The 12287-nt window shown below is 45.0% G+C and overlaps 1 protein-coding gene and 1 pseudogene across 1 annotated transcript; both read right to left on the minus strand.

Moving 5' to 3' along the window:
* Window positions 1-525: 525 nt before the first annotated feature.
* LOC119340776 (putative disease resistance protein RGA4) lies at window positions 526-5125 on the minus strand. The gene is made up of 3 exons (XM_037612693.1): window positions 1399-5125; window positions 1107-1207; window positions 526-1003 (listed from the first exon to the last, which is right to left on the minus strand). Exons 1-2 carry the CDS (start codon window positions 5051-5053, stop codon window positions 1149-1151), a joined length of 3714 nt encoding a protein of 1237 aa, XP_037468590.1. The 5' UTR covers window positions 5054-5125; the 3' UTR covers window positions 526-1003; window positions 1107-1148.
* Window positions 5126-8381: 3256 nt separating this feature from the next.
* On the minus strand, window positions 8382-11634 carry LOC119340777 (annotated as a pseudogene).
* Window positions 11635-12287: the final 653 nt, after the last annotated feature.

Genomic DNA, 12287 nt, shown 5'->3' on the forward strand with positions numbered 1-12287 from the left:
GAAACGCTGTCGGAGCAGCTTTTCTTTTTCATTTATAAGAGGAAAGGTGTTACAAGTATGTGGTCGGAGCAGGCCGCTATACATCAACTATGCCAACAGCCGGCAACCCAGCAACATATACCAGTACTTTATAATCTGTAGCTCATTCTGTTATATTCAAATATAATCAATCAATAATCGACATGGATGTAGTACAGTCAAAATAGCACAGGGAGTGAGAACAGAGAGAACCTACCTATTCTTTGTCAGTCAATCTCGAAACAAACCAAAGCTATACTATGGTGTTACAACTTAAGAAGCGCTTTCTGATTACTGGACTCAGCAATTCAACAGGGCAACTTCCTGTGGCCTGTGGGCATCCCCTTTAGGTCGGATCCCGGCGAGTCCCCAAGTGAACTTCATAGGGCAAGCAATTGAGATCTTAGCCTGCACTGACAACGTGCACCCAAGTTCCTAACCTCACTGCACAACCAACAGTATTCCTAGTGCTATATAAAGGGGAATTCAGATGTATACGATGATCAGTAAATAACAGTTCATGTATTTACAAGTACTTAATATATAGCAAATGTTGAGTTACCAAGTTATACACATAAGTCATACAGAGACTGTCGGAAAGACATACGGAAAACCGAGTCAACAAGACAACAAGTAACCTCTCCTGGGAAAAGCACCCAAAGCAAATACCGGCATAATTTAGACCCAAAAGGAACTGACAGTGCCAGGGAAGAGAGTCGCCTTGCCAGTTCAAAGAAAAAAGTACAATCATATAACAGACCGTAGGTAAATAAGCGCAAAAATACAAATACTAATTGTTCGAACAAGACCTCTTTCAGGGGATAAAACAATAGTACGTGTTTGAAGCACCTTCTGATTACTGATCTTGCAACTCAGCATGGCAACAGCATTCATGTAGGCGTATGATCCTGGCGGGTCTTGCGAGACAATAGTTCCACTCCAAGTGATCTCTCTTCTTCTTCCGTCTGTATGTGCTGGAAGAATTCTGCCAAGAAACCATACACCATCAACACCAGAAGAAAGAAAAACATGTCATGTGGTTTTTTTTCCTCAAAATATATCCGAGGGGTACAGTCAGTACCACCAACCTTCGCAGACAGGATCTCCTCCAAGTCCTTGGGAACAGTACTTCAACCTTTGCAGACATACTTCCATGTCTTGGGCTTCAGCAGCATAGGCCTTGGCTTATCTGCACAGAGTATTAATGTAAAAACTTGCACTTAGGGGAACATCATTAAAGAAATGGCGAATTTAGATAAAGGAATATTTAACTTGCTTTAGTCTTCTGTCGCACTACTAGTGATGCTATCATCATTTTCTAACTAGCACATTTAAGATTTAACACTCACTAGTAAGAGAAGGTAATTGCAGCGTGCTTACTTCCATAAAGATGGGCATCTATGTGTTCCTCCTGGATGCTGCCAAGGTGTTGCTGCAGGCTTGCAGGGAGCGTCTTCATACCAGGGCAGTCGCTGATGCAAATATGTTGGAGAGATGAGTATGCTTGCGGCACATCCGGTAGGGATTCCAGGGTCTTGCAATTCCAAAGGTGGAGGTGCTCCAAGGATTGGAGCTCGGGAGAGCAGGATTTCAGAGATGCCAACCCACCACACTTAACAATTTCTAGTCTCTTGAGGGACGGGGGAAAATAGAGGACCCCTGTTAAGCCATCACAGTTGTATAATGATAATTCTTCTATACTGGATGACCCTTGACAAATCGATGATACTGGCTGTCCCTGCTGCTGCTTCCTGCCATATGTGGACTCAAGCTTACTGCAACTATTAATGTGCATTGTCCTGAGAGAAGCAGGGACGTTGAAGAGCTCAACCAAGTTTCCACATCTCCTTATCATTAGAGACTCTAGACGTGGCAGGAGCTGACTGGTTTCTGATGATGTTGATGGCTCAGCAGAAGCTCGTGCATATCCAGTCAAATTATCGCATTGCCGAATCAGAAGGTTCCTCAAGGATACCAATCCTTCGAACAATTTTTCTGGCCAGTGGACGAGCGTATGGCACCTCACAATTGACAAATCTTGAAGGTGTACAAAGCATGCACACAGCTCTGTTATACTTACAGCTGACTCGAAGTCTCTTAACTTCAAAACTTCTAGAGGAAAGTCTTGATCATTCCCATTCTTCTTGACGTTCACCACTTCCTTCAAACTATTCTCAGCCCCCATCGAGGTTGTATCTGTACTATGTTCAATGCTAGTCAGTTCCAGATTGGTCAATGAAGTCATATGTCTCGATACCCACAAGAACAACTCTACCTCACGTCCTTCCATGTCCAATACACTAAGCTTTGGTGATTTAGCTGTAGTTGTCAACTGTGGACATTTCTTAATATGAACATTCTGAAGCTTAGGGAAGGTCGGTTGTCCGGGCAATGCTTTCAAATTTTCACAGTGACTAATGGACAACTTCTCAAGCTGAGGAAACATCTGTTCTGTGTGCATCTTGTCATTATCTATCTCCCACCATCTTTCCAAAGAGTCAAGAGCATGCAACGTAAGCGCTTTTAGTTTTGGAAATGCGAAGGTTTCATTATCACGGCCACTGCTGAACAACAATTGCAGTTTTCTACAACCAAAAAGATGGATCTCTACGCTTTTTTGCAACATAGTCATCCATGTCGGGAAGGTGGCGGCACCATATGAGTGTATCCCTATGGCATGTAGTCCATTATGAGGTTTGAGATTCTCGAGCACTTTTGCATCATCCTGACTGCTAGGCTCATCAACAACGTTATCCGGTCCAACAGTCCATTTGAATGTCAGTTCTGTTAGTTTCTTCATTACAAGGTTTGCAGCTTCTTCTGTCACGTTCTCTAGATGATGTAAATCTAGTTGACCACTGAGGTTTAAATTCCCGAGCTCTCCAACATTGCTGCAATTAGAGCCACTACCTGCTACAAAACATGTAAGTGTCTGTAGGGATGTGAGTTTTCTTAGGTCTCTAGGCATGCCTTTCAACTGTGGACAACCATGAGTGTAAAGGTGACGCAGTGCAGTCATATACTTCATTTGTCTCGGAAGTGTTTCAAGAGATTTACAGCCAGAGAGGTTAAGTGTTTGCAGGTTGTAAAGAATGCTCGTATCTTCAGGAAGTGCTCTGATATAACTTCTTGAGAGATCTAGGTACCTCAGGTGATGTAGATGTTTTGCTCTCAGCGAAAATGATCTACTACCTGAACAAAGTTGTAATGCTTGCAAAGAGGTGTATTTTGATAGATGTTGCAATGAACTACTCATATAGCTATCACACAAAAGTGTTTGGATGGCTGGAGAGCTGTTCTCCAGAGAACTATTCAATTTTTTTCCTGGGTCCTTGCATGACAAAAATAAATGCCGAGCTGTGTTCGGAAGGCACTCACTCTGACTTGGTTCCTCACTTGTGACAAAAGATTCAATCTTGGCTGGTTCCTTAGTTGCCAATGCACACTCCTTTTTCATTACAGAAAGTGCAACATCATGCATAAGATCGTGGATTTTACATGTAGTTCTGGAATAAAACAAGCCATTGTATTCAATTTCCTCAACACAGTCTTGGACTTGTTTCACATCCTGAAAGAATGACCTTGAGGCAAGCTCATGGAAAATCTGTTTGCCAATTGTTTCAAGAGGAACTTGCTTTTCCTGGATGAAGCCATGTGCAATCCATAGTTGGATCAGCTTGTCCACATCAATCTCATAATCCTTGGGAAACACAGCACAAAAAGCAAAGCATTGCTTCATATGCGACGGCAAGTCATTGTAACTGAGCTTGAGTATTGGTAAGATTCCTGTCTCCTCGATGCAAATGTTGCTGCTGATTGATATAGCCTCCCATTCTACCTTACTGGTCTTGGTACACAGTACAGAGCCTAGTGCTACTGCAGCTAAAGGAGAACCAACACATCTCTTCATAATCTCATCAACCATTTCCACCAACTCGCTAGGCCTTTCCTCTGCCTTCTTGAAACGGCTGAATGCTGTTGTCTCGATGATTTTCTTTATGAATTTATCTTCCAAAGCTTTGAGATTGTAAGCTCCAATAGGGCACATTATTTCAGCCACTTGTTCGTCACGAGTAGTTGTCAAGACCACACTACCCATGCCACCATATTCAAGGCGGGCCTTGAGCTGTCTCCAAATCTCAACCTGACGTTCCCAGAAATCATCCAATACAAGGAGGTACCTTTGCCCGCTTACTACATTCTGAAGAATATCCGGTGGTGTCTTCTTGGAAGTGGCTGCATCTTTGCTATCATCCTTCTTCTCATGAGCTTCTTCAACTATACTTTTAGCCAAGGAGTCCACATCAAAGCATTCAGATGCACACACCCATAGGAGCAAATCAAAATGCTTCTTAATTGCAGGTTCGTTGTAAACAAGTTGCGCTAAGGTGGTCTTGCCCTGACCGCCCATTCCAACGATGGGAACAACTGTGAGATCTGCATTGTTAGCTTGCCCAACTAGTCTACTAACAATTGCACCCTTATCATTGGCTCTGGATTCATTGATGATTTCTTTGATTTCCTCTGGGTCAGTGTTAGCATGACCAGCCTGCCGTAATTGACTGGAGACCAGCGGCTGTTCCTCATACTTAAAGCCAAAGGCGTTCATTTCGGTCACAAGGACCTCGATGGCCTGCACAATCTTGCGGAGCTTCCTTCCCATCCTGTTACGGAAGACGAAGCGGTTGTGGGTGGGAAAGAGTTTTACCACATCAAAGCCAAGCTCCTTGTAGTGTCCCTCCTTTTTGGCCTTGCGGCGAAGTGCCTCGTACTTGAACTCATCAAAGACTTCATTGGCCTGGTAAGCCACTTTCTTGATGGCCTCGAGCCAGGCCGCTGCACCTCTTCTCAGGGATGCCGCCTTCTCGGCGTCGGCGATGATGTCCAGAATGGCAGGAAGCTTGCGCATTAGGATCTCATGTTGCTCCTCCATGCCTTTCATCACCTTGTACTGGTCGAGCAGGCTGCTGGATACCTTATTGTTGAGAATGGAGAGCAGTGGTCCGACGACCATGGTGGCCACCAGCTCCGCCATGGGAACACTAAGGAAAACACATGCAAAGAACACAGAGAAGCAACAAGGTGAGGAAGACAATAATGGTGTGAGCAAACAACGTGCTTGCTCGCTTGCTTCTGAGAAAATGGAACCAAAAAAATGCTAGCATTGAGTTTGGAGGAGACATACATGTGGATGATTCCGGGGCTCGCTATGGACGGAAGTGCGGCGGAGGAGGAGGATCCCGGTGCTTACTGCTTACACGATGAGGAGGAGTAGGATGCAGGCAGTGCTTTCTTCTTCTACTACTACTTTTCTCTTCCCGCTTGATAAAATGGGACGAGTAGGATGCAGCTGCGCCAGTAATTAAATGGTGAATGTCTCCTCACCGCTAGCTTCTCTCTAGAAGTATAAACCGACATACTTATCTCTCCCTTGTCATCTCAATCTTCAAAAGAAGAAAACCCCATGTGCAAGGAGGCAGTAAAAGCGATTGAATTATTCAGCACACCTAACAAGTGGCTCCACCTCCACTAGAAATGGATAGCTGTGTACTCAAGATTGGCCATCCAATGAAGCAAATGCGAGCATCGTACCTAGTTGTAGGACGGGATGGGACCTCCCCCGCTCCGTCCTTGGTTGATCCCGACGAACGAGGACGACGACGGGCCACTTGACAGCGCCATGGCCTCTTCCTAGCGACTGTTCTCGGGATGGAGGCGAGTAATCATGAGTCTTGTGACTACTAGTGGTTAGTACTACTAGTACTAGGTGTCTTCATTACCATAATTTTGCTTGGCTGTGTTCGTGAGTGAGTTCGGTTTCAGTCCATGTCCAGCAGCTAGCTGTGTGTACTGGAACCGTGTACTAGAACTAAGAAAAGTGATGTCCCAGCAAAATAATAGGTCTCCAGTAGCGAGATCATCAGTGAGCATAAAAAAGTGTGAATCCACGGAGTTACAAATTAAGAACTTATCCAACGAGAAAATCTCTCAGAGCAAGTAGAAAGTGAAGAACCGATAGGATTACAATTTCTTTATAAGAATCCGAGCCTACAACTAATGCGAATCTTAGAATGGCTCAAGATAATATTTCCATATGTAACGTTTTTAAAAGATGTTTCCACTGCTCATGAGAAATGTTCGTCAACCTTGACCAAATTATTTCAATATAGTGACGGTAAATTTGATCTTTTAATTTATTGATCCAATACTATGCCAAAAAAGCATGACATAATAAATCATGTAACAAGTTAAAACTAAGCAAAAAAATATGATGTCTAAGTATACTTTTTTTTTGGAGCAACATACTACATGTCATGTAAAAACTAAAGTGCGTGGGCCCACTAAATTAATGAAAATTTGCCGATAAAGTCCAAGTGAGAAAATCTCTTGTGTTGTAATTTTCCAAGAATAAATAAAATATATGTGCTAATACACTCATAATTGGTAAAAAAAACTAAGAACTCGTTGTAAAAAATGCCCGAGGGTGCCAAAAAGTGCGTGCCACCTAATCATAACAATATTTTTTTTACGAGAGACCTAATCATAACAATTCGTAGATATATGAGAATAGCATGTAAACAAATAATTGTCGGCAAAGAACAGAGAGGTTACTTCGTTCATGTAAAACTGTAATCTATATCGACAAAAAAATATTGATACATAGTTATGCACATCGTTTTCTTGATATATGAAAATTGAGAAAATGCTGTCTGAGGAAAATCAAGTCTGGAAGAGCGAGTAGTGTGAGGTCAACAAGAAACCATCTCCTAACATTATGGAAATGTTGACAACTACGAGATGAGGTGACCGAAGATAATCTCCCCGACAATAAAAAGAACATAAAAAACCTACCACATACTCAGTTACAACTAACTAAATAATGATGTCAAAGTAGAAAATTTCGCTAAGCAAGATACTACCCAACACATGAAAAGGGACATACCCACAAGATTAGAAACACTGACCCTACAGTTCTTGAGAATTGTTGGCTCAGATGGCACCATGGCCTTCATTTTTCTCCTCATCCTCCTCCGTCGATGACGATGACTATGTGACCTGGCCTTGATAAAATGATAATGTTCATCTATCTTGGTAAGAAAAAAAAATGATATGTAATTGTACATCACTTTCTTAATTTATGAATAATTGAGAAAGTGATATCCATGGAAAATATTCTTGAGGGGCGAGGACTGTGAGAACAACAAGAAAATTGTCACCTAACACTCATGGAACTGTCAACAATGAAGAGATGGGGTCCGACTGAAAATAATCACTATGGCACAAAACTAAAGGACATACAAAATCAACCACGTATTTTGGTTAAAACTAAGATAATGATGACTAAGCAGAAAATTTTCTCCTGACAAGAAAGATACTGCCCGATACATAAAAATTGTGATTAGTGAGAATTTCTTAATAAAGGTCCGAACGAGAAAATCTCTCGGCAAACATTATTGTGATACCAAAAATATATACTTGTCTTCGTGCCTTTTGTATCGATCTGCTTCATCTTGTTCTTCTCTTCATACTCAGAATGATATTTTAGCCGGCTGTTGCTAGCTCTGAAGACTGATGAATCTGTATGTCTGCTGCAGTTGGGATGTTCTGTTGGGGCCGGCACGGGCGGGCAGTAGGCCATTGTTTCAGTTTGACCTTCTTTAAAACCCCAAACGCATGCTCTCACTATTAAATCTCACTAATCTGGATCATAGAACATGCATAGTTGGATGCAAGAATACTTCTAACTGGCTGACTAAAACTAAACCTGAAACAAGCAGCTAGATACAGTTGCATTTTGTCTCTTTGCACATACAGAAGAATGCAGTGAACTCATCGCAGTTCAGGGAGCCCCCTGACCTTTTCGAGATCGACGCACCAACGGCATGCTGAGGTCAGCATCCATCGACAACCTGCCCGATGTCAGGATCGCCTAGGAGTACAACCAGAAAACGCCTTCGGCGACTCTCAGATCAGGACGCTGTTGCCTGCCTGCAGGCCTGAAAACCACGCAATATCTCTGAAGCCCACTGTCATAAAACATAGTTAGCATATCTGAGCCCTTCTTAACTCCCACAAACCTCTCGGCAATCACATAGCATGTGCTCTGTTTAGTTCAATATAAGACAAACAGTGCAAGTCAGGTAGCACACACATAATTGTTAAACACCATATCTGCTCTTCTGTTGAGGTGCCATACCTGAGTGAACATATCTTGAGCACTCTGAGATGGCTGATGCCTCAAACTTCCGTGCCTCTACTTACTGGGCAAGGGCAATGCAACTTAATGTGATCTACAGCCTCCTCGCTCACTGGCTGGCTTGTCCGCCAGCAGGTCGACCTGGCCGGTGGTCACCTGCATCATGATTGATCCCATGTTATTACTGTCTGAAACTAGTTAGTGAACGCTGGCACATTTGGCTGACGGTGTCATGTCTCTCTGGAGTCTGGACACAGATTACTCTTCGAGACCGGGGGCACTAAAGGCATGCCTAAGGGCATCCATAAGTTGCTCATTTTGTGCACATATTATTTCATACATGCACTGTTGTTACAGTTCCTGCTACAGTTTGACATATGCATTTTCCAGCCAGGAAAGATGATGAGCATCGATCAGGAGCAGGCAACACAGAGAGAACAGCCAGCACAGTGAGTATCAGGGTATTACAAGTATCATTCTTCACCTAGCTAGCTCAAATCACCCACATATGCCGCTCTTTACCAATATCTTCACATCCATGTGGTGCCTCTGGAAATCCAGGAATGGCAAGTTATTTCAAAGTACTCTTATACATGTTTTTTATGCAGCCCAAGGAGTCACAAATTGCTTTTCTCTGGAGGAGAAAACTACTACTCCCTCTGTCCGAAAAAGCTTGCCCCTCAAATCTTTTTCGGACGGAGGGAGTATCAGGGAGCAGACTCAAGGGGATGCCGAAAGTAAAAAAAAAATTTGCAGATGCAGGGATCAACAGTGGACATATTTAAGCTGCCTACCATAAACAGGATATGCACAGATGCTGCATGGAAGGAACAAGACTCCTCAACCAACCAGTAATGGAAACACAAAAGCAATGCCAAAGCTCAGGGTCTAAAACTTGCAGCTACTTTGCTGTCAATTCCGTTGGGAAACCAGAGGCCTATTAGCAGACTTGTGTAAGCTTACTTCAGGTTTTCCATGTCTCAAGGGTCTATAACATTGAAGTTCACACTTCAGCTCAGCTGCTATCAATCAGGAAATTGTAACTAGTCCTAGATTTAGCTGCAATAATTCTGATCATTATGTCCATTGATTCAGATTATCACAGATGTACTACAACTACAGGGAATTGTTATCCTCCATCTAAACTGTATGCAGATTGAATGAATGGCGCCTATAATTAGTCTCTCCTCGCCAAACAGAACTCGGACAGGTCAGACTCGCCATGTTGGTGTCTCCATTTCTGATAACATAAGCAGATTTGACCGTGTTGGTGTTAAAAAAACCTTCCATTTTTATCAGAGACAATGCACAATAGGCACAGGTAAAGGAACTCTGATGTGATCTGGGAGTGCATGTAGATTACTAAGCATTACAATTAAATGAAACATGCAAAGTAACGGCAGGGCACTTACCTGTACGCACCATGCAAGGATTAACACGGTGTTCATACATACATGTTCCATCCAGTTCACCAAATAAACACAACAACTTAAGCAGTACTACTACTACTACCACAACAACTACTACTACACCACTACTACAATCTAATATATATGGGGCAGGTGGGCCGGTGGACGGGCGTTCTAATATGAAAGCACTCAAGTTGCACACATGCCAAATCAACCAACATGCGTGCATGTATGCCATCAAAAGGATCGGATGCGAGGATCGAGTCAACAAGCCAAACACAGGCAATTACTTGATGTATGTGTCATCCTTCCTTGCAATGATCAACCAGCGGCCAGGCAGACACAAAACAAGTCCCATACGCAGCGGATTAAGCCCTGCAATAATAGCGTGTGATGTGATGTGAAACCAACCTCTCTTGTTACATAGATGAAACAAAAACATTTAGTTTCAGATACTGAACAGACACAAACGTTTATCACTAAGTTTGTTTGTCCCACATACATTTTATACTAGCGGAAAACACAAACGTACCCGGTGCCCTGTGCACCAAATGTGTCTTCAAACTTCTCTAATCAAGTTAAATAACCTTGTAGTTGCAGTTCAAGGACAGAAATTTCACAGGGCATAAGCGTCAGCGTGACATCGGAAACACATGGATTTTAATTTAAAGCTAATCACCTAGCAACTTTGGACGCTATGCTAGCTAATACATTGCAGTATGGATCCTATACATGGCATGGACAATACAAGCAAAACATAAGAGCAAGCTTACTTACCCCTTCAAATAGTTGGTGGAGACAAGGATGGCGGGAAACCCACATACAGATGACCCTGCAATGGCATCATGAACTCCTTCCTACAGAACCGCTCAAGCTTCATAGTCTGGAGATTCAGTGAAAAAACAGTCCGTGCTTGGCATTTCATACGGGGCGTCTGGAAACCCTTGTAGGAGTAAGTATCCCGCAGCTGCACCTATGAAGGAGTAATAGCAGAAACCATGGCGCAATGTGACAACATCCCCCATTTGCCACTGCTTTGGGTCATCCCCAATGCTAACCAAAATGGTGTGCAAGAGGCGATTGTCGCTGAGAATAAGCATCCCAATCCTCCCTTCCATTGCCTCCACAAAGGCCACCTGGGAATTAAACCACGGACTAGGCGGGAGGTTGACCAGCAGAAATGGTCAACATCCCCCATTTGCGGGAGAAATCCATCGTAGCAATGTCGAGCATGAGCAACTTGTTGATCCCGGGTATTGCCCAGCAGAAGCATCCGTGCACATAGTAGCGCTTTCCAAACGCAGTGGCGGATCGCATATCATCGCCTTCACTAGTTTCCGCAATCAGAGCGCTCCAGCCATCAAACACGGTGGTGTGCCATTGTTGGGCAAGAGGGCCTGATGAGGATAAGACGAAGAGGACCAGCTGGGTCTGGTATTTGGCCAAGCATATATATGACTCTGAATCTCATGGACGCGTCTGCAGCAGTGTCAGCACCGTCGTCTGTGGCGGCAGGAGCAAGAAAGAGCTGGCAGTGATAGACCAGATCGGACAGGTAGCAGCAGGTAGCGCCGGTGCAGCGGGTCGCACACGGCCACGTCCCTCGCCAGGGTGCAGTCGTCGGGGGCGGCGCAGAGGAGGGCGCGGCCGTCGCGGAAGTCGCGAAGAGTCCAGGGCTGCTCGCGGGACGGGAGGAATGAGCAGGAGAAGTCGGTGCCGGCGAGTGTTTGGGCGGCGGCGGCGGAGGGGTGGGGCGGCTGGGCTGGGAGGAAGGGGTTCAAGAGTATACCCAGGAGAGGCGGCGGGTGGAGGGTGCGGAAGCGACGGAGGAAGGAATGGTCGGCGATGAGGCGGCGGAGGGAGGGGCCGGCCATGGAAGCGCGGGCGAGGTCGGCGGCCGTGGGGACGCGGAGGAGGATCTCCTCCGTCAGGTGGTCCGGGAGGGTTGCCTGCGTCTCCATTGTCGGCGGGGAGTCGGGGCTGCAGGGCGGCGCCGGCGACGCCATTGGGGTGGGGTGGAGTGGGGAGGAGAGGGGAGGGGATTGTCGATTTGGGCTTTCGGTTTCCCGTCTCTGCTCTAGGAAGACGTACCCGCCTTTCCCCTTCTGCTCGTCCCCTCACTGCCACGTCTCCTTCAACTCATCAAAAAAACCGAAGCAAACTTCTCTATTTGCTTTGTACTCCCTCCGTCCGGGTTTATTAGGCCCCCAACCAAATCGCAGGTACCAAGGCACCGTGATTAATTCCCTGGAAACAAGCGCTGTCCTTCGGTTCCCATGCACGATTTACTGCCCAAAACAAATCCAACTTCACCCGCATGCAGCCCCACGCTCAATTTAATTTCCTGGCGCTTCCGAACCAGACGCCACCTCACGCGCGGTGCTACTGCTACTTTTTCGCGTGCGCTCGGACGCTGCATGGCGCATGCATGCGCCAATCAAGGAGGATTAGAAGCGCATGCATTGGCTGGTTGGGAGACAAACGTAGCAGCGGAAAAATCAGAAGAGCATGCTCGCGCCATGTTTTTGCAGTTTTGGTTTGGAGAGCAAGCTCGCGCCATGTTTTTGCAGTTTTGAGCTGGCGCCATGTTTTTGCAGTTCTGAGCTCGCGCCATGTTTTTGATTAGTAGAGCTCGCGCCATGTTTTTGCTTTGAAAGGAACTT

The sequence above is a fragment of the Triticum dicoccoides genome, chromosome 7B (genome assembly GCF_002162155.2).
Source record: "Triticum dicoccoides isolate Atlit2015 ecotype Zavitan chromosome 7B, WEW_v2.0, whole genome shotgun sequence".
NCBI lineage: Eukaryota > Viridiplantae > Streptophyta > Magnoliopsida > Poales > Poaceae > Triticum > Triticum dicoccoides.

Excerpts from the sequence above, each read along its gene's own strand:
- LOC119340776 (XM_037612693.1), bottom strand. The coding sequence starts at position 5,053 with ATGGCGGAGCTGGTGGCCACCATGGTCGTCGGACCACTGCTCTCCATT. Across the intron at positions 1,208-1,398 it reads AGATGCCCATCTTTATGGAA|ATAAGCCAAGGCCTATGCTG; the intron begins GTAAGCACGCTG and ends TACTCTGTGCAG.